General features: G+C 46.4%; 2 protein-coding genes across 13 annotated transcripts in view; one reads left to right on the top strand and one right to left on the bottom strand.

Moving 5' to 3' along the window:
- Esr2 (estrogen receptor 2) overlaps window positions 1–20,856 on the top strand; it is a 122,365-nt gene that overhangs the window by 84,163 nt on the left and 17,346 nt on the right. For 3 of the 4 annotated variants that reach the window (XM_087195253.1, XM_004837415.3, XM_004837416.3), the window contains one exon: window positions 275–5,825. The exons of the other annotated variant lie outside the window; for it this stretch is intronic. In XM_087195253.1, coding sequence (XP_087051379.1) covers window positions 275–461 — 187 coding nt within the window. In that variant the 3' untranslated portion in view covers window positions 462–5,825. Of the gene's footprint in view, window positions 1–274; window positions 5,826–20,856 lie in introns of those variants that run through there. 4 annotated transcript variants of the gene reach the window in all.
- Syne2 (spectrin repeat containing nuclear envelope protein 2) overlaps window positions 7,671–20,856 on the bottom strand; it is a 335,155-nt gene continuing 321,969 nt past the window's right edge. For 7 of the 9 annotated variants that reach the window (XM_013067744.3, XM_087195250.1, XM_087195246.1 and 4 more), the window contains 12 exons: window positions 20,119–20,313; window positions 18,615–18,894; window positions 18,025–18,093; window positions 17,078–17,217; window positions 15,241–15,355; window positions 14,156–14,358; window positions 13,071–13,271; window positions 12,152–12,280; window positions 10,765–10,956; window positions 9,668–9,745; window positions 8,927–8,976; window positions 7,671–8,685 (listed from right to left, as the gene is read on the bottom strand). In XM_013067744.3, the coding sequence (XP_012923198.2) occupies window positions 8,463–8,685; window positions 8,927–8,976; window positions 9,668–9,745; window positions 10,765–10,956; window positions 12,152–12,280; window positions 13,071–13,271; window positions 14,156–14,358; window positions 15,241–15,355; window positions 17,078–17,217; window positions 18,025–18,093; window positions 18,615–18,894; window positions 20,119–20,313 (1,875 nt within the window). In that variant the 3' untranslated portion in view covers window positions 7,671–8,462. The remainder of the gene's footprint in view (window positions 8,686–8,926; window positions 8,977–9,667; window positions 9,746–10,764; window positions 10,957–12,151; window positions 12,281–13,070; window positions 13,272–14,155; window positions 14,359–15,240; window positions 15,356–17,077; window positions 17,218–18,024; window positions 18,094–18,614; window positions 18,895–20,118; window positions 20,314–20,856) is intronic. The other 2 variants (XM_087195248.1, XM_021247771.2) reach the window with 2 other exon arrangements.

The raw sequence follows: 20,856 nt of genomic DNA, 5'->3' as shown, positions 1-20,856 counted from the left end.
TTATTGGAAGTAACTTGTACAAAAAATAAGAATTGACTGTACTATGTACCAGGCCATTGTGGATGGGGATAGTACACAGAAGTCAAGAGGACCTGGGCTTTGCCCTGGAATATAAATGACTGAGGACTGATGCATGTGCTGTGGCACAGTGGGCTGGGGAGTGGAGGGGGTGTGGGTGTGGGCGGACTGGCTCTGTTCTGGAGAACTGGGGAAGATTTCAGCATTCCGGTGGCTACCTCAGGGAGAGAATCTCAGCACCTTTTTGTCCCCATAGTAACAAGGGCATGGAACATCTGCTCAGCATGAAGTGCAAAAATGTGGTCCCAGTGTACGATCTGCTGATGGAGATGCTGAATGCTCACACACTTCACGGGTACAAGTCCTCGGTCCCGGGCTCCAAGTGCAGCTCGGCAGAGGACAGTAAGAGCAAGGAGGGCCCCCAGAACCCGCAATCTCAGTGACGCCCCGCCCTGAGGTAAACGGGCCCACAGAGGAGGTCAGAGTGGAAGCGTGAACTCCAGCAGGTCTGAGCCTGGTTTCATCCTCTTTCCACTGGGCACCCCTCCTTGGCTTATGGCAGCTCAGCTTTGCATCATCTCCCCCACCTCCCCTTCCCGCAAGTCAGGGTGAGTGTCACAATTTCCCTTGTGCCAGGGAGTACATTTGAATGCAGAGTTCCATCCCGCATGGCTTTATGGGATATTAGTGTGGCTCCTGTCTCACTCTCCTTCCCCTTCCCACCCCTTTAGAAAACACCTTAAAGGTTTCAGAATGAATGGTGGCAATCTGACTTGGAAGTGTTGCAAATTAGAGAGGGGAGAGAGAATATGACAGTCTACCTAAGTGGGCTGACCCTTACTGGGTGACCTTCACTTCCCTTAGAACTGACCTTTGGGCCATGTGATTGTGGGGTTGAAACCCACAATGACAGTCCATTAACTAGTGTCCTATACCTGCCTCACAGGCCTATGAGGACTGATGTCACGTTACAGTATTTTGTCAAAGATTAGAAGGACTGTGGTCAAGCTGGGATGTGAGCCACCTTCTCAGACCTTGTTGCTGTCTTTATGCCCATTCATCCCTCTTGATTTGCATTCATAGAGCTTGCTAGTTTGGGGGGACATGTGTCTGTGTGATGTGTGTGATCACTTCCATGAAGGGTTGTGGGAAATTTAAATCTCTGTGCTCCTGGAGTTTGGCCTTTTTGAAACTCTGTTACCCCAGGATCTCTAGCGTGTGTGTTACAGAAAGGCCCTGGGTTTGCGGGGACAGGTTCTCTCTGGTGTGGATCACAGTCACAGTGCCTCCCTGGGGTCTTGTGAGTGCACTTTCCAGTTTGCACAGCAGAGGTAGCAGCCGCAGCTGCCACATCAGCCACCTAGGCAGACAGGGACATTTGGGCTGTGGATGTGCATGTTGTGTGGTTCTACGGCGGCGCTACCGGCATGCTCCAGTGCATCAGCTGCAGGGCCACCGTTAGACTTGAGCACGCCTCCACTTCAACAAGAAGACATGTCTGTGAACTCTTCCCCCAAAAGAGAAAGAGTCAGAGGTAATTATTTATAGCAAAAAAGAATTTTTTTAACCCCAGGGAGCTCTTAAAGTATTTTCTTACCAGAAGATTTATATGGTGGGCTGAGTGAAACAGAAACAATAAAAACCTCGTAATCTGAGTAGAATGTAGATAGGAAACAAAGCACCTCTGAAATGGTATTTTTTACTTACTTTTTAAAAGCTGAAATTTTCAGACAAATTTTTTGGGAACACTGCAAATGCATAACATGTTTAACAGTTGTACTTTGGAAGTGGGTGATTTAAAAGTTGATTTTTGTGGTAATGCTTTTAAAAATTACCTTGCAATATGGTATGAAATATTTTCTTTTTGAAAGTAAGTTTATTTTGGCTAGCACATCCTGTATTTACTAAGTCACTGGAAAGATTAAAGGTAACTATTAGGGAATAGTGTCTGCTAGAGAGAACTTGAATAATTTTTGGTTTTGACACTGGTGCAATTTTACTAGAAGTTGGGCTTAGCTGCTTCATAAACCCTTGAACATGGAGCCTGAGGACACTGATTTTGAGGCAGTTTGAAACCATTCTTAGTGACTCGGTGTTATAGCCGTAAGACTTGGTGCAGAAAACACAAGCTGATTTAATAGGAAGCAGGGAACAAGTGCTATCCGGAAGGTCAGTTTTCTTTCTTTCCAGCTAGGTTATAATCTCTCACTGTTAACAGGGGGGATAGGAGGCTGGAGAGTAGGAAGTAGGATGCAAAGATGACAGCCTCAAAGTTCTATTAATTGTGTCTTTACAAGACACTACCAGGTAAGGAAAAAATAAAAAAAATCAGACTGAGGTCCCAGCCATTGCTTAGTTCTAATGGAGTGAATTAAAAAAAAAATTTTTTTTTAACACCATACTGGGCACTAAACCTGGGGCCTTGCACATGCTAGGCAAGTGCTCTAACACTGAACTACATCTTCAGGCATCCCCTACTGCCTTTTTAAAATTTTGAGACAGGGTCTCGCTAAATTACCCAGGCAGGACTTGTGATCCCCCTGCAGAGATTATGGACGTGCACCACCATGGCCTGCCTCAGTTGCTTTTTGATACCTAAGGAAGGTACCGGATTGGACACAGGTGGCCAAGCACCTTTGGTGCAAGTCCTGCACACACCCAGAGGAGCAAGCGCCACATGTCCCACCCATGTGAAACTCATCCAGTGGGCACTGCAGTAGTTGTTACTCACGCAGTCTCCTGCTTGCTTCTAGGCAGTTGGTTTCACTGCATTTGGATTTAGCCCAAGAGGGAGATGTAATGCTTCCCATCATTTCCGCTTGGGCTAGGTGGTTCATTCAACCCGAGGCCTGCTGGGTACAGGCTGTTATTGGCTGGGGTCTGGGGCAAGCAGGGGTTGAAGATAACATGTTGTGCACTCTGAAAGTATTTATTATTTTGAGTATCCTAGGCCTCTCCCCTTTCTGATGAAGTGTTTTGAATATCTGTCCCCATCAGCTCCAAATGTCCTGTAAGGGTGACACTTTTATGTCAGGGTGCTGTATTTATGTGTTGGGAAAAAATTCTTCATGTCCATTTTAAAGGCTATTCATTTCTGTTTAGTTCATAGTGTCTGCTTTTAAATGCTTCTGTTTGGGTGTTTCCCCTTCTCCCAGAGAGTGCATATTCCTTGAGGGCAGGGGTTCTCCCATAGCTAAGCACAGATCTCGCTGTTTCCAAGTACAGTTTTTAAAAGGAATTAAATAGGGCAAATAGGACCTGGTGGTAAACTGTGAACAGGACTTGGATTTTTGCATGAAAATCAAACTACATTTTCTATATTATGGGATAGCGATCTTCAGCATTGCCTTAGACTGGCATGGCAGGATTCCTTTGTTCTGTCCTAATAAGAGAAACTTACTTGTAGGAGATAAATGTGATTTGGCCTAAACTCCAAAAACATGAGTGGCGAATACAGGTTTTAATAAAATGATTCCCATGGAGCATCTTCAACACAGAGTGTTCCCTCAGATTCCTGGGAGCAACTGGGTGTCCCTAAAGAGGACGGTGGGGGCAGTCCCGAGATGGGCACCCGGTAGATTTTCAGTGTGTTTTGCTCTAACTGAACCTTCCTGTGTTCTCACTGCCTCTGCCTATCCCCAGGCTTGTGACACAGCAAGGCTAACTACAAAGGATTAAACCCAAAAATAAACCTGAGGAGATTCTTCTTAAAACACTGAGGTGGGGACATAAGACAGAGCTCTGAGCCAAATAACAAATCTGGGGAGCCTTAACAATATTAAAAACAAAACAGTGCAAGATCACAGGGCTTTGCAGGTGGACAGTCTTTATCTGGATTACTTCACCTGCTAACTCAGCAGGAAGGCCAGTTATTTTAGAAAAAAATCAGCTACTAATTCCCGGCAGAGTCACATTATATATTACATATATGTAATATTTATACATACATATACACATGCTAAGTCAAAGCAATTTTAGACTTTGCTACATCCCAAGCACTTTTTACATTGAGACAGGATCTTACTAAATCACAAGTTGCCTAGCCTGGAACTTGCAATCCTCTTGCCTCAGCCTTCCAGAAGGCTGGGATTACAGGTGTGCGCCACCATTGGTACATTTCTTTAAACTGCTAAAACTTTTTAAAAAACACAATGAGGCTGTATAAAGAAAAAAAGTAACATTGAGTATTAAAAATACAGTATTCACAAACCCTGTGTGTCAGAATTCTCACTGCCATACACTTTTACATTTAATCCTCATAATTATTTACTCCAGCTTTCTGACTCTGGAAGTGACAGTCTAAGCGGACTTGCTCATGGTCACAAGGAACAAGTGATAGAGCTAAACACAGGCAGTCCAAGGCCAGTGCTGAACACAGTCACACAATTCAGGCAGCTAAAAATTCCAAGAGCTGGGTGTGCACCTCGGTAGTAGAGCTCTTCCCTAGCATGTGCAGGACCCTGGGCTCCATCCCGGGCACTACGAAAATAGAGCTGTAATTATACCAATTGCTTTTGTCTTCTACTACTGGCCTGTATTCAGCCCCCCCCCCCAGTTTTTTAAATTGCAATGGGGCCTATCTGTGATACCCCAAACTCCTATAACTCCCCAAAACACTCCTATAGACACAGTAAAAGCATGTGAACCCAGCATAGAAGTTCCATTCCATCTTTTATACATCTGTAAATGAAAGCCCAGCAGGGCAAACTGACCTGGCTCCAGGTCATAAAACTACTTGTGACCAAGACTGGACCTGAATTCAATTCTTGCCTGGCCAGCATGGCTCCTGGTGCAGGATTCTGTGGCTGGGCCCATATGGTGGAGCACTGGGTTAGTACGGTCGCTTTCTGCTGTACCTTTAGACCCTACCTTCTCAGCTTACATGGGGTTGCCTGAATCTTTACAGAGCAGCAGCAGTGATGGGCAGAAAAACGTCAGATGAGTTATACTCCTGTCCTTCCAGGTTGGGCTTGGAAGCTAGGGGTACTGCCATTACCTGCTACTTATCTGTTACTGCTTTTCCCAAACCCACTGAAGCCAAGTATTTTCCTAGGAAACTTACCCAGGTGAAATTTCTCACATCCCTTATGTATTAATGCTTCCTTGAGTCTGGTACACCACAGCATGAAAACACATGCATTTATTCTTTATGGCTCTCCAATGTTGGCTCCAGTGGCAGCTCCACGATGTGCATTGTCTCTGTGATACATGATTTTGTCACCATTTTTGTTGCTTTGAAGTCATGAATTTTTTTTTTTGGTACCGGGGATTGAACTCGGGTCCTTCCGCTTGGGAGCCAGGCGGTGGAACCACTGAGCTAAATCCCTGGCCTCAAAGTCAGGAATTTTTTAATGCCAAGGATCCTATTCACCTTGTAGGGCCAGCTGCAGTTGTTTGATAGTGGGTTTCCTCTATGTGAATGGCAAAAGTTTGATGCTACCCTAGTAACCCTGCCATCGATGTCGGACTTTTCTGTGTCAGTGTCTCAATGTTATGAATACTGGTCCTATAACTTGATTATTCAGTGGTCCTGGGTACTTCAGAGCCTGCTGTTGGCTATAATTTGTCATTTTTTTTTTCCAGACAGATCCTTTGTACCATTAGAATAATTTGTTGTCTACCATTCATAGACTTTTAAATGTGGGCCTTTTATGAAATGTTATATGAAAGCAGATTTTGAGGCTTGCTTTCCATTCTTCTGGGTAGTACTTTTCCTTACTGTGTCTCTTTGATGTCTATGAACTGTTGCAGAGAGAAGTTTAATGTAATATAAATTAAATAAACCTTTTCATAAGAGCTTACAGCAATTAGGCTAACGAGTGTCTGTATTCTGTGAGTTCTACTGTGGGTTTATAGGGTCCTTTGGGAACTTGATGATAAATGCCCAGGAAAAGGCACCTAACACAAATGCTTCCATGCCATCAAGAGTTAACCTCTGCTTCCAGCTTAGGCTTCCTAAAAAGGGCACAACTGAATCTTTAGTCATCTAATCTCTTGTGATTTATGACTGCAGGTACTGTGTGAATGAGTAAACGCACCCCACAAATGTGGAAGTCCTGGTGTGCCTTGGATCAATCATTTGGGCAGACTTTCTGTAATTGCCCTGAGTCAAGTAGTAGTATACCTTCCGAGATGGGCAGAAAAGTAATTCATTCATATTGATGTTATCCTGCATGTGGTGAAGGGAAGATGCAAGCATTTGTGATGATGCAAAACACAGGTTATCTGGTACAAGGGTTTGGGGCACACACAGGTTTGGGGGAAGGATTGCAGCAGCAGGATTCCCTGGAGCTGGGGGGTAAATGCAACACTCACTCTCTATCTTGGAGGTGCCCCCAGCTGCTATATAATTAGGCTCTGAAATGTAGCCAGCACCTTGATTTGCCCTGCAGCAATAGAGCCCACAGAAGGGCTCAGAGACTGCCATTTGCCCCAGGCTATACTGGATGGGGACCCTCCAAGCAACTCCCTGGTTTAAGGGAAAAGATGTGACATTTTCACTTACATAGTACTTTTCTCTGGCATTATCGTAATTCATTTTGAAGAGTTAAAATACTTTGAACTCCACCTTTCTCTCCATATCCATTAAACAATTTGACAACTTAAAATACTGAAGGTAAAGTGAAGACAGATTCTCTTCCAATAGTCCCTTGGCTGTGGAGCTGCTGGCTTAGTGCACAGGCCTTGTGATGTCCACACTGAGGCACCCCAGCTTGGAAAGTCTGGGCTTCAGATACCACTTGGCTTCACTGGCCTCCCAAGGTAGGTGCTTTGCAGAGGAAAGGACTGGACTGTGTCCATCACTGGGGCTTCCAAGTGCCAGAGATGCAGGTAAGGACTGGGTCAGTAACTCCCAAATCCAGGGAGGTGAAATGCTAAGGTTTGCCTCGTTCAGGTGGAAGTCGACAACACTGGTGATGGAATTTCTGTGGAAAGTAGGTAGCTTTACCTGTAATATCTGTTAGACACTCGATTACCTGTCCCAGGTTGAACACCTTCATCCAAAAAACTCCAAAACCTAAAACTCTACCCCCTCTCCACAGGGAATCAAACCCAGGGCCTCGTTCATACATGCTAGGCAACCGCTCCGCCACTGGGCTACATCCCCAGCCCTAAATCCAAAACTTGAGGGCAGACAGGAACCACAACTGGAAAATTCTACACCATGAAACTTTGTTTCACGCACAAAATTACTAAAAACTGCATAGTTCAGACTGAGTGTGAAGTACATATGAGATAGATGAATTCTTGTATAGACCTGGATCCCACCCCCTAGATACCTCATTATGTATATGCAGATACTCCCGAAACCAAAAAAGCCCCCTGTCCAAAACACTTCCAGTCCTAAGCCTTTTGGATAAGGGACTCTCCACCTATAATTCATTCCAGAAAGGGCTGGGACTAGGAAAAAACCGGCTGGTGGTGTTTGTTCACATCTTACCTTCCTGCGGTGCTGCCCTCAGCCCTGTACCGCAGCTGGATCACACGCCAAGCCCTGCACACACACATAAGGAACCTCTGTCTAGGACGGGTTGAGGCTTCTAGATCTTATTCTGTCCAAAGGTAAATAAGTAGAATAAAGAGCTCCAAATTTGTTCTCTGGAAAATTGTGTGCCATTGTTCCGCTTTGCAATTACGATCCAATGCAACACTTTAGCTAATTTTGTGTTTTAATGAGAAACATCTGAGTTGTACATACCACAAATAGCTTCAAGTTTTTGTACCAACCCTGCCCCCCCATAGCCAAACAGTTCAACCAAACCTGAAACGTCTCTTTAAATGTGAAGTCTTATAAAATTAACTTACAAAAACATCACTATTAAGTCATTAGTCAAAAGCTTGAGCTAAAATCAGATTTTTAAAAAAAAAAATCAAAGTTTACTTTATACAGATTCAGCATTGTTAAAAAATATACACAAGTAACCATGACCATGCAGTAAAATTTCTTAAAAAATTTAGAGCAATATAAAAGAGCAAGCCTGGGTACCGAACAGAACATTTTGGCTTGTAACCAGTAGCTCAAACTTGCTAGCTGATTGTGGAGGAAAACTGATGCTAAGCATTTAAAATGATTGTTCTGACCCATCAGAGCTCAGGGTGTATGAGTTTCTGAACCATTTCTAAGGCTGAATCTGTGTCTTTATATAATGGGACGAACGCCACTGCTCATGGGTCATATTAAATATGTTAAAATAATGCTGTTTTACAAATAAGTCAAGATTCACAAAGTGCATGGCTCTTCAGGAAACTGCCCTTCCCAGAGTCTCCTCAACGAGTCAGCTAGCTGTGCCAGAATGCGCAGGGCAGCTGCTGCTGCTCCCTGCCCCAGGCAATCCCAGAGGGAGGTGTCTGCACCAGGTCCCCGGCCTGGCAACGTGAGTCACTGACAGATCGAGCTGGGCGCCTGTGGCAGACAGGCTGGTGGTGCGGTGCTGCCAAGCCCACTATGTGGGGGGCGGCCCGTTGGTGTAGCTCAGCATGGGGTAGAAGGAGCGGGCGAAGTTGTTGGCCTGGGTGCAACTGTAATCCTCTTCGGAGGCGGGCAGCAGGCAGGCCAGAAGCAGCAGCAGCAACAGGAGCAGCTGCAGGGGCAGCGCAGCCCTGATCACCCGAGAGAGGAAGGAGCGCCGTGGCTCTGAGCTGCTGGGGTCAGCGGGGCTGGACACCCTGCCAAACAGGAGGTGAAACACAGGTTAGGAGGTAGAGGCCATGCCCACCCATGCAACCTGACCCTCTGCCTAGAGAGTAAGAAAGCCAGGAAGTGAGATCAGAAGGGGTCCAACGGCTGGGGTTGAGTTTTGGAGAAGCCCAGTCTTTGCAGATGGAAGAGAACCAGATGGTGGCTCTGGCAAAGCTGGGGCACTGAGGGTGGTGCCCAGGATCACTGCTGGGTCTGTAATGCCATTACCTGCTGTCACTTTCGTCCTCATCCTCCATCGTCCCCTCTGCTCTGAACTCCTGGAACAAAGAAGCCAGTAAGTAGAAGACAGGTTAGTCCTGTCAGTGATAAAATGGGTCCTTCCTTAGGTTGTCTTCCTGCAACACTTTTGGGACTAAGGTAATAGTTAGAAATTCAGTTCACTTCAGCTAAACAACTGCAATTAAAACTATCAAGAATTTCACGTTCCAGTCTATTCTGCTTTAATAGAGAAATCAGGAAACCCCCCCCCCCGCCGCCGCCTTTTTTTTTAAAGAGGGACTGGTTCTTTATTTCAAAAAGACACTGGGCAATAATACTCAGTTTCAGAACAGTTGCAGGCTGGGGATTTAGCTCAGTGGTTCCGTCACCTGCCTTGCAAGCACAAGGTCCCGAGTTTGATCCTCGATACCAAAAAAAATGGTCCTCCTTTTTCCTGAGTGGCCCCAAAGAGAGACCACAACAAAGGAGGAAACCCCTTTCATAAGGGCTCTCATTTTTTCAAAACCTACTGTTTTCTCAAACAAGAGTGACCAGAAGAGCCTCTGAGCCAGGTCTTTAAAAAGGGTATTTAATATATTCAATCTTCGGAGTAAGCTTCTCCCTTCAGTAGGCTGAAGCAGATCTGTGCTGTCAAGTAATACCTAAAGGGGCCTTGGAGTCTATATTTCTGTCATTTCAGTGACTTAAAAAATAGCCAGCGCAGTTCTCCCAGAAGGAAGGGGCTCTCACCTTGGCTTGGGGAGCTGACACGAATGCTACAGGAGACGCGTCCACTTCATCAAAGTCAGGCAGAGCTGGGTCTGAATTCTGAAAGCCACACCCGAAAGTTCAGTTCACAGAAGCAGAAGGTTCTGAATGGGCTCGAGAGCACAGAACTGTGCTTCATGCAGTCAAAGAAGAGCTCACACCCCCCTGCCCCAGCTTAAATCCTCCTTAAAGATGGGCTTTTCTTTTTTTTGGTTATCGGGGATCAAACTCAGGACTTTAAGCTTGTGAGGCAGGCACGGTGCCACTGAGCTCAATCCCCAGCCCTAAGATGGGCTTTTCTATTGCGCGCCCTTCACTTGAACATACTTTTTCAGAGAAAAGGGAAGTAGCCAAGGCAAGGCCAACCACTTGTATTGACCATAATTCCAGCTGATGGTGAGTTCACCACTCTGGTAGAGTCCTGTAGCCACCGACACTTCCCAGACAGGGTGTCCAGGAAGCATGCAGGGACTCCAGGATGGAGGGTCCTGCTCCATGGCCGGGGAGGCCACAGTCTCTGTCCCATTGGTTCTGAGTTGGACGACATTTTAAAGTGGACAGTGAAGCCAAGTCAGTGTGAGAAAGTGAAAGCTTGCGTCTGTATGGCATGAAGGTACAGCAGAAATGATGGAGGGACTTGTTTTTCTTTTCATTCCTGAGGATTGAACCCAGGGCCTCTGCACTGAGCTACATCCTCAAAGCTTTTTTAAATTTTGAGTCAGGGTCTCACTTAATTGGTAAGTCACCCTGTCTGAGCTCAAACTTGCAATCTTTCTGCCTCAGCCTCTCAGAGGATTATAAAAATGAGCCGCCATACCCACACATCTGCTTTTCATAATGCCAGCCATACGGGTAGGTAGGTACTGTGCCACTGTTACCTCCCTTTTTCAATGGATAAAACACATATAGGGAACTTACCCAAGTTTTTAAGGCTATCCAAGCTAGAAAGGGGGCTGACCCTCCACTCTGACCACCTGCCCCTCTGTTCGTGGCCTGCTTGCCACAGTGAGGCTACCAACCCTGCCTTCCAGTGTGCATCTACTTTGACACCTTAACACCAAAGTTACAAGTGGACTCACCTGGCTTCTCTGCAAGGACATCAAATCTTGGGCTACTTGCTCACGTAACTGCTGGAGTTTCTTCTTGATAACATGGACTTTCTCTTCAGCCTCAATGTAGTCTTCTCTGTTCCCCTTAGTGAGAAGGCTGGTGGAAATCTCATGTAAGGAATTTACTTGAGGTTGACATTCTGCTAGTTCCTTTTCTAGGTGCTGGAAATAAAAATGTGTGTGAAACAGTTGTCCAAAGTGTGGCCAGATAAGGCTTTCTTGGTTCCAGGATGAAGGATGGATGCCACTCACTTCTAGAACCTTCTCCCTCTCATCTGCCTTTAGAGACCAAGTTGGCTGGACCCTATTTTTTTTATTCCTTTTAACTCTGAAATAATTATGATATTGGAGAAATTAGAGGAAAGAAGGGAATGGGTGTTGTAGGAAGACTGGGCCCTTATCCACCAGGGAAGGAAGTCAAGGGAAACCAAAGGCAACAGAGAATGAGCAGCATCAGCATGCCATTTAGAGATTCGAAGGTATGGACCAGGCATGTCATCGTGCATTGTTAAGGGTGGGTGTCCAATCAAAATTTAAAAACTTGGTTTCAGCCACAAGAGCCACATTTCAAGTGTTTCGTGCTATCTGCAGTTAGTGGCCATCCCACTGGACAATGCAGAGAACATTTCTCACTGCTGCTCTAGAGTGGGGTTTTACAGTGATTTTAGAGGGAAAAAATTTTAAAGCATTGTTTAGCAATTTTAAATTTAAAATATTAAAAATGAAACCACATGCAGCTCATCCTGGCTGCAGAACAAATCAGGGCCTTCTTTCTCCCAGACGAACAGCTAGGTTGGCCCTCTGTACCAGAGTTCCACAGGCACAGATTCAACCAGTCAGGGGTCAAAACTATAACAAAAAACTGGCAGCTGTACTAAGCATCCCTTCTTCCTTGTCATTATTCCCTAAACAACACAACTATTACCTAGCATGTACATTATAAGAGTATTATAAGCAATCTAGAGACAGCACACAGGAGGACATATCTTGGGTATATGCAAATAATATATGCATTTTATTTCAGGGATTTCAGCATTCAACATTTTTGGTGTCTGTGGAGGTTCTGGAACCAGTCTTTTGCAGGTGCCAAAGGAAGGACTGTATTCACAAGGAAAAGATTCCTTCTATTTCAATAGCCTCAGGATACTGTCAACATCCCTGACCCCAATTCCTGAGTCAAACACTTCTTGCTCTGGCTTTTCATCCCTGCATGTCATTCTACTCTAGAATCACAGCCAGCTGCTAGGCAGACACCACCAGGAGCACAAGGGTGGACTCTGGTCACAGCCTGGCACTGCAGTACAGAGCAGATAGGGCAGGAAGCCGAGGGCTTGGAGCCCCTGGAGAGGAAACTTACCATGAGTTTTTTCTGGCAGCGCAGGAGAACCTGGTGGTCAGCCTTTGGGTCGGTGACAAGAGCCTTCTGCCTCCGGTCCTCAGCACTTGCAAGCCACAGCAGCAGGTTCTGACTCCACTGGTGGAAGTCCTTAGAACACAACACGCATCATCAGAGCATTGCCCAGATGGAGTGCTACAGCGGCTGTGCCTGAAGGCAGCTTGCTGCCGCTACTCTATCCCAGGCACGCGCCTTGTCTAACCAGTGGGAAAAAGGGCCAGGGCTCAAACCAAGGAGAGAGGAAAGCAGGGATGGAGACCAAGTGCACTTGGCAGACTTGGAGGCATCAGGTAGAAAGTGCTAACAGCAAGGAGGGGCTGCAGGGTGCCCCCAGCTTGACATCATATTCGACACATGTGCCACCCAACACACTAGGCTGGGTGGGCCACATTCCTTAAGATGGGTTCAGAACTGACACATTCCACACACTTAGGTATCACATACATCGCCACCTCATTTAATCCTATAAAGGGCCCTGGGAGGTGGCACTGAGATAACTTCCATTTTTCAGAAGTGAAATCTGAGGGCTAGAAGGTTCAATGATTTTCCCGAAGTTCCCCAACTACTAAGCTGTAGAGCTGAGTTAAACTGCTTCTCTGTTCTAGGGCCAAGGTTCTCAGTCACCTTGGCAAGAGGACAGAGGTGGGGCAGAGCTGGGGTGGCATCTCCAACCCACTTCAAGAATGCAGGTGTGGTCCTGGGCAGTAGATGAGACCCAGGACCAGTACTGGGTCACTGACGGGGCGGGTGTGGGTGTGTGTGGCTGGCTGCCCTCTGGCTAAAAACAGTAAAGCACAGGGCTGTGCCAAAGCAGCCTCCTATGGTAAAGAGATCTGTTGCTCCCGCTGTGTGGGCCTGGCCCGGGACTGAGTCGGCATACCTGGCACTGCATGAGTGACTGCTGCAAGTCCCCTCTCCAGCTGTCCATCACACCCTGGACCGCCTCCCAGTGCAGGCTCAGCTCGCAGAGTCTACGCTGGAGCTCTGTGGATTCGGCGCTCTCAGGTGGCAGAGATTCCTTGCCACTCACGTTGACAGAGACCATTAAAGTCTTGTAGGTGTCAAAAGCTTTTAATATCTCCTACCATGGAGGGAAAGGATCAGGTTAGGTGCTCTGGAAATCAGGAGAAAGTGCTCATTTTGAACCTTGGGAGGGAATGATCTTCCCTACACTTCTCTAAGCTGTGGCCACAACTGAAAAGTGACCTTGGCTGTGACTGGGTAGGAAGCATCAGGTGAGGGAGCTGCCTTTCATGGTCAGCGGGCTGCACTGGCTGGCTGGCTGGGCCTGAGGACAGAGCCCCGCCTCCTGGGTGCTCGCCTTGACTGGAAGTCTCGAGATCCTGCTCCTATCCATAGCCCCTGCTCTGCAGTTGGCTTACTAACATTTCCGGAGCTGACGAAAAGTCTTCCAGGTAAAGTAGATGTAGGTATTCTGCATTTGCCCCTGGATATCCCAGTAATGTTATTCCTCAGAATGAATGGTAACCTCTGTTGTATTAATGCACCAAGTAAAACAAAGGTCCAAATATGAAGAGTGCCTGGATGCCCTAAGACCCCTGTCCCTTACTGTGAAAACCCAGTCCTAACTGTACCGCAAGGTAACAAGATCAGGGCCCAGGATTCATCAGTAGGTGAGCTGGCCTTGCTTGGAATGGCTGCCTGTGGTCTGCAGGGGTGGCCACCAGTACCTCCATCACAATCTAGAGTCGTCTCAGAAGTCAGCTCTTCCCAGCCCTGGGCATCTAAAGCCCACTTCCCAGCACCACTCTGGGATCACTTGTTGATACTCTCCCATGTGAGAATAGAAATCTGTGTTCATGGCGATACAGAAGTGACATGGGAGACACAGCCCTCGACCACATCCACCTGTGAGCCACCACCTCCACTTTGAGCATGCTTGATACATTCACCCAGCACAGCACTGCATGCTGAGTTCCGCCCCGCTCCGCGCCTCCAGCTCACCCGCAGTCTCTTCACTCTGGGCTCCAGTTCCTGGATATCAGAGGGAGGCTTTGCCATCTTTAAAGTTTCCAGCTCTTCTTCAGTTTTTTCTAGCCAAGCAGTGATTTCACTGATGATCAAGTTCAGCTGCTGCACATTTTGTTTTATTCTGAGCTTACTGTGAAGCTCTTGGGCTTGTATCAGTTCCCATCTGTCAAAGGCACCTGGAATCAAAAGCCACCAATTTTTTTTTTTGGTACCAGGAATCAAACTCAGGATCTTGCACTTGCAAGGCAGGCGGGCAGAACCACTGAGCTAAATCCCCGGCCCCAAAAGCTACCAATTTAAAAAAGGAATAATGCAAAAAGGATTTCTCTCCTCAGCTACTGGGTCAGGATGGAAAATGTTCAGGGAACGCTCCTGGCAGGAGGATGTGAGCTGGGGCCTTCTCTCTGGCACACACATCTTTGCTCTACCCTGCTCCACTCCCATGAATGATGAGAATGCTCTCGACTTTACTTTAGCTTTAGCTGGGTAATTACTTTGAGAATTATGGGACTGGTCTAATGAGGAGGCACCTGAGACAATGGTAGGACCTTCATGTCTGACTTTTTACACACACGATGTGTACTCTTTAAAAACAGGCAGTTTAGCACATGAATGAGACGCCTTTTGTAAGTGCTTAAAGAATGCTTTCCAAATTTAAAGGACTAACCTATGGATTCAGTCATAAATGCAAGTCAGCTGACTTGAAAATAACACTGGTTGCTGCAGGGCAGTGATGGCAAACCTCCTAGAGACAAGCACCCAAACTGCAACCAACACCCACTTACCACAAAGTGCTGACACTGCAATTAACCCTGAATACTGAAGTGTTACTTTAGAAAAAAACAACTCATACATAAACATCTTTTGTCTTACAAGAAAAACATGGGGGCCATAGGTTCGCCACCACTGCTGTAAGGTAAGTTCAGCAATTCTGCCAAGTTATATCCTGTAGGTGGTAGATTCCCAAATAATGTTCTGTTGAGCAGTGACCTATAGTAGCTATCGAATGAGGCTCAGACACCACATACACCTTTCCCAAGGCCTGCCTGCGGCAGTACCTGAGTGCTGTCCTGTCAAGCTGGCCAGCTGCTCCTCCTCCTGCTGCAGGCTGCCATTCAAGGTGCTTAGGCCATCTTTGCCACCATCAGTGCCTGGATGTAATAGCAGCTTTACCTAGAATAAGCCAGTTTTTAAGTTACCATCTGTCAAATTTAAAGGTTATGTGCAAAACAACTGGGTTCACATTAACAGGCAGGAAGTGAGGATCTGGGGCGCCTTCTTCCAGCCGAAGACAACGCCTCAGCAGCAGCTCAGGGAAGCAGACAGGACGCCGATGATGGGAATAAGATGGCTGTTTTATCTGCAGGCCTCCTAACAGTCCCCACACGAACCACACAAAAACACAGAAGCAGTATTGAGCGTGGCTGCTGTTGACTGCTCTGTGCTAGCAATTTTGCATTCTCACAAAATTTCAGTTGCCCCCTCCCCCGTACTGAGGGGCCTGACATTTCATCACTGAGAATCAGATGCACGGAGGATGACCTGCATCCCAGGGTCATTTGCTACCAAGTGTTTATCCTTCACTGCCCATTCTGGCTCTTCCATTATCACAGAGCTGACTGGGCTATTATCTCACTACTTTCCTAAAATAAATGTATTTCTTTTAGAAAAGCTATGCTTTGCTTGGCTTGTGTCCATATGGCCTATGGAAAAAAATAAAAAAATGCTTCAGATTGCTGGTGACATGCCTGGCTTCAGACACAATAAAAAGGCTGAGCTTTGAAAATGACCTGGTGAGGGATACAAGTGTAACACCTGAAAGATGCCACAGGCCTGCAATGGTGCAAAGCATGGGTGAGATGCTGGGGTCAGAGGGGCAGATGAAGTGACAGCTGCTTGCTAAGCAAGAAGAGTTTCTGACTTGGGCATGGCCAAACCAATATGAAATGACTTGGAGAATATAAATTCAGCACCATCTCCAATTATGCAGCAATGGTCAGTTACTCCTAGACATAAATGGCACTTGGACTAAATCCACTGATACTTTCTTATAAAAAGGTGGCACTAAAATGCAACCAGTTGCTTTAATTTTAACTCTCATCAGTCTCCATATTGAGAATCATCTCTGGCCACCATTAAACCCTAGACTGACCCCCAATAGCTGCTAGCCAGAGCTCATGACCTGGTAGTAAGAAGCAAGAACTCATGGAACCGAGAAGGAGCAGTGGCTATGATCAACAACCCAATACATAGCAGTAGTAAGAATGACCGAGGGCCCATTGCTGAGGGTTGTCTTTTACCTTTATACATAAATCCTGACAACACTTACATTAGGCAGCTTTACCCTCAGGTGAGAAAGGCAGAGTGCTTTAGAACCCAGAGCAATGAGCTGGTAGGGCTGGAAATCAAACCCACATCTATCACAACACAGCATTAGGTTGGAATTATGAAGTCCTGGTGGTTTTCTGACTAGGATGTATGGCCAAAAAGTAAATCTAACAAAATTTCGGGAGGTCAGGAGTAGTTTAGGGAAGGCCAGCACTTTGCTTCTTCACTACTTAGATGGACAAGTGACTCAACAGTAAGTTGTATCACCACAATGCACACTAAGATGGTTTTTGGCCAGAAACTTGTCTAAATCCTGTCAGTTTGCCAGGGTTCTAATGAAGTACTGACAGCTCAGAAGAGGTTTTCTTGGTTTCTTTTTTGGCAGGGCTGGGATTAGAACCCAGGGCCCTTGTGCCTGCTAGGCAAGCTCTCTACTACTGACACCGTCACTGTGAGGAAACCAACTCAAAACGTGGTGACTGGGCACATGCAGTTGGCACCAAAGTCTGTCTTTTTAAAATTTCACCTCTTCCACTTGGGTAATGTTCCCATGGTGTCATGACTTACATAGGGCGCTTTATATGGGGTGCTGGCATCAGAGGGGATGGGTGGTTCGCTCCTGTCCTCTTCCATTTGTTTGTAGTGATGCTTGGCACAGGAAGGGCTATCAGGAACATGCCACGAGTGGCTATCAGAAATGGATTTACCTGAAACGAAAAGGAGCAAGTGACGGGTCTGTTCTCCAACCAAAGGGCTTGTGTTTAGTGACATGAAAAGGGTCATGGGTAACATGGCATCAGGTTATAGTTCCTCAGCTTTCCTTGCAAAGCATGCATGTTTGCAAGGTGTCAGTATGTCTCGGGAGGGAATGAGATGAGGCATGCAGCTGAGCAACGCTGTGCCTTCACTAGATGGGTTGGTGGAGCACAAGACACATGATTCGCTGCGGGAGTGGAGCTGGTGTCTTGAGTGGTTTTGGGGCCAAGGGAGCAGGAAGCCTCTCTGGAGTGAGGGAAAAAGTGACCAGTGAAGATGGACTTGGGAACAAAGAGCTGCTCATGGCTCTCCCCAGCCCTGCAGGTGGGGGCAGGGAGCGTAAGGGTTAGAACTGCAAGTCAAGGAAAGGGAGGTACCTTCTCCTGCGGCAAAGGCACTGGTACCTCCACCCGACCCCTGTCCCCATCCCAGGAAGTCGCCAGAAGCAAGGAGACAGTTCCGAACCAAGCCACCATGAGGAAAGCTTGGCCCCATGCCAAGACACTTCCATTAGCTGACACCGAGAAACAATTCCTCTGGCAGAGGCCCGTGGGTTGGGGGTGGCACTGAGACCCTCCGGAGCGGGCAGGTTTGGTAAGCACGCAGGTATGAGAATGGCAAATACACCATGACACAAGGACCGGGTGCATGGTGTCCACAGAAGGCACAGTCAGACACGACATGGGAGCGAGGTTTAGGATGCAGTGTGTGCCACAGGATGCTGCCATGTTGAGACACATGCACGGGCAGGGGCCTACCAGAAGATGCTTGCAAAGTTTTTGTGGTCATTTTAAGATATGCCTCAGGATTTTCAGGGATTTCTACATCTGAAAAAGAATAATGTCATTTTCCTCACTGGAGGTGCCTACAGATTCACACCCAAGTTAACACAGTAGAAACACTGCCAGCTGGAAGGGGAAACTACTCAATCTTTATTAAATTAAAAAAAAATTAGAAGGATTTTTTAGTCCAGCCAACTCCTGACTGACTGCAGGAGTGGCGGGCAAAGGGAGAGGACATGAAAATAATGGAGCTGTCGATCTACTGATGCTCAGAAAAAAAAACTCCATGGAAAAGTTAACTGGTGAGTCCCCCAACAGCCTGGGCCTAAGGGAGTTGCCTTAAATGTCCAAATATAGATTTTCTTTTTCTTTTCCATTCCGCCTGTAATAGGAGCGAGCCAGTTCTTAGGTAAGTCAAGAGGTGGGCAGGACAGAACCCAGGAAGCGACACAAGTCTGGGTCAGCCACAAAGTGGACTCCTAGTCCTTGAGAGCTGGCCGTGTTGCTAAAGTGCCAGAAACACAGGCACGTGGGCCAATTTCGAGGGCAGGGACGGCAGCAGTTACCTGACACTGCACTGTAGTATGGGCCCTCCTCGTCTTCGTGAGAGGATGAGCCCCCCACGTCACCTGTGTGATCCCACTCCAGTGGGATGGAGTCCACACTGACGGGGGTCTCGCAGCCAGACCGCTCATGCCCCAGAGTTGGGGGCACCAGATGACAAAGGGACTGGGGAGACGTGGGCTCCTCGCTCTCTCCCTCTTTACGCCAAGCATCAGTCTGGATCTCTCTGGGGTCTTCCATGTCCGCTTCATTCTCAGACACCTCCTTTTCCTCTTCCAAGCCCTGTGTGGGAGTATCCAGTTTTTAGAATGAACCAACTCAAAGGCAACTGCAGTTCAAATGAACACTAGACGTTTTCTGTCTAGGAATTTCCAAAAACAGCCACTTTAGTCTTTCTAAGACATCTTTAAAAAGAATCAGGTTCCTAGGCCCTATTTATGGTTATTTGAGTTTAGGGAATCCAGAATGGAGCCTAGGTTCTGTATTCTACAAAAATTTTAGCATTTTTCTTAGCAAAAAAGTTGAACTTTGATCATCAAAGTTACAGTAACTTTATTTGGAAGATAAGGAAATGGTGGCCAAAGTTTCATTATGGGTAATAGCAAGTTCCTCCAAGAATCAGAAACAAAACAAAACAAAACAAAAAAATACCACAACAAAGCAAAACAAAACCCAGAAAGAAAATAGAAACAAAGGAGATTAATACTAATGTTCTGGATAAGAATCACAACTTCAAGTAACAAATACACGTGGCTTGTTCCTTCTTCTCCTCCAGTCTTACTGTCCAGTGTCTATTCTGCTTATGTTGCAATGTCTCTATCAGTCTAAGAAAAGTGACTATAAACCACTACATTTAAAAATGAGAAATTCTTAGGGAATTTTTAAGGTTATATCTGATGAGAAAATAACTACATTTGAGGTTGGCTGCTGGGAGAACACAAAAAAGAACCAGCCAGTCATGTTGGTCAGTGGTCACCATTAAAGCTTCTAGGACACAAAGGCAGTGGTTGGATGGATGATGGCCTCAACTCCATCCAGCATCCCAGTGGCCTCCTGCCAGAGGAGACATCTGAGCTGCCTCTGAAGGCTGCTACAGCAGTTCAAAGGTGAGAACAAAGCCTCATAAAGGCATAAATATTAACAGTTTCCAGACTAAAACAGAGGAAAAGGCAAATACATTGCCAAGTTACTACCACATGTAATCAAAACCAGAACAATTTTTAGTGAATTTTAGAGGTACTAACATGTCTGAAAAGCCCTGTGCTGAGGAATACATGGCAAACCGGTAAGAGGAACGAGACCTTTTTAAACCTTTCCACTCTGAAGTGAGAACTTTTTAAGTAATCGCAGCTGTGTATTAACAAACGCGGAAATACATTTTTGGATGTAGCGCTTTTTAGAACCCTAAAATAAACCGTGTTAACCACTACAAGATAAGCTTTTTAGTTCTTTAAACTTCTGGTCCAAGGCACACCCTGAGCAGCCCGGGGCCCGGGTGGTCCTCACCGGTGCGAGGGACGTGAGGCGCTGGTGGAAGCGGGAGACCCTGCCGAACACCTCCTGGCAGTAGCGGTGCAGCTCCTCCAACTCATCTTCAATCAGCGCTGCATCCAGGGGCTCGCTCTTCTGAATCAGCTGCTCCCCAAACACGATGAGCTGGTCAATCTTGTTGGTATTTAATGTGATTTCCTGCTGGAAGCCCTGTGTAGAAGATGAACAAGGATTTAAAAAAAGAAAACTTCCCTGAGTATCCAGGCTGTAGGAAAAACGCACCCAGTGTCATTATGGCATTATTCCTTCCGTCATTTTTTCTTTGTGCTTAGTACTCCAGCTTCATCAATTTTTAAGTGATGATGATTTAATTTTAAATGATTGTATTTTTTTCCTCCTCCGAGCACTGATTTTTCCCAATTTAAAAAATTCTCAAACTCTGACACAGATTTATAATTACCGTTATTGGGTGTGAAGGAAAGGACACTTGGTGGAAATGGAACACTTCCCTAATAAGCCAACAAGGGTGTACGCTGTGGCTGACACAGTCATAATGTTCACCAGTGCCATTATATTAGGAAGGCACTTTTTCCTCTAACAGCTAGCCATGGAGAGAAGACAATGAGATAAAGCTGTGACAGTTCTGTGTGACAGTGGGACAGCAGGAGACGTCTGTTCTCTGTCCCACGGGGCAGGTTTTCCTCTTGCTGCACCAGCATGCTGCTCTCAGAGGCAAGAGTTGGGGAAAACAGT

This window comes from Heterocephalus glaber, unplaced genomic scaffold, assembly GCF_053883595.1.
Source record: "Heterocephalus glaber isolate CG9 unplaced genomic scaffold, H.glaber_assembly_v1.0 deba00001608, whole genome shotgun sequence".
NCBI classification, from domain to species: Eukaryota; Metazoa; Chordata; class Mammalia; order Rodentia; family Bathyergidae; genus Heterocephalus; species Heterocephalus glaber.
Note: the sequence above shows the minus strand (reverse complement) of the source record. Positions and strands in the feature narration are given on the sequence as shown.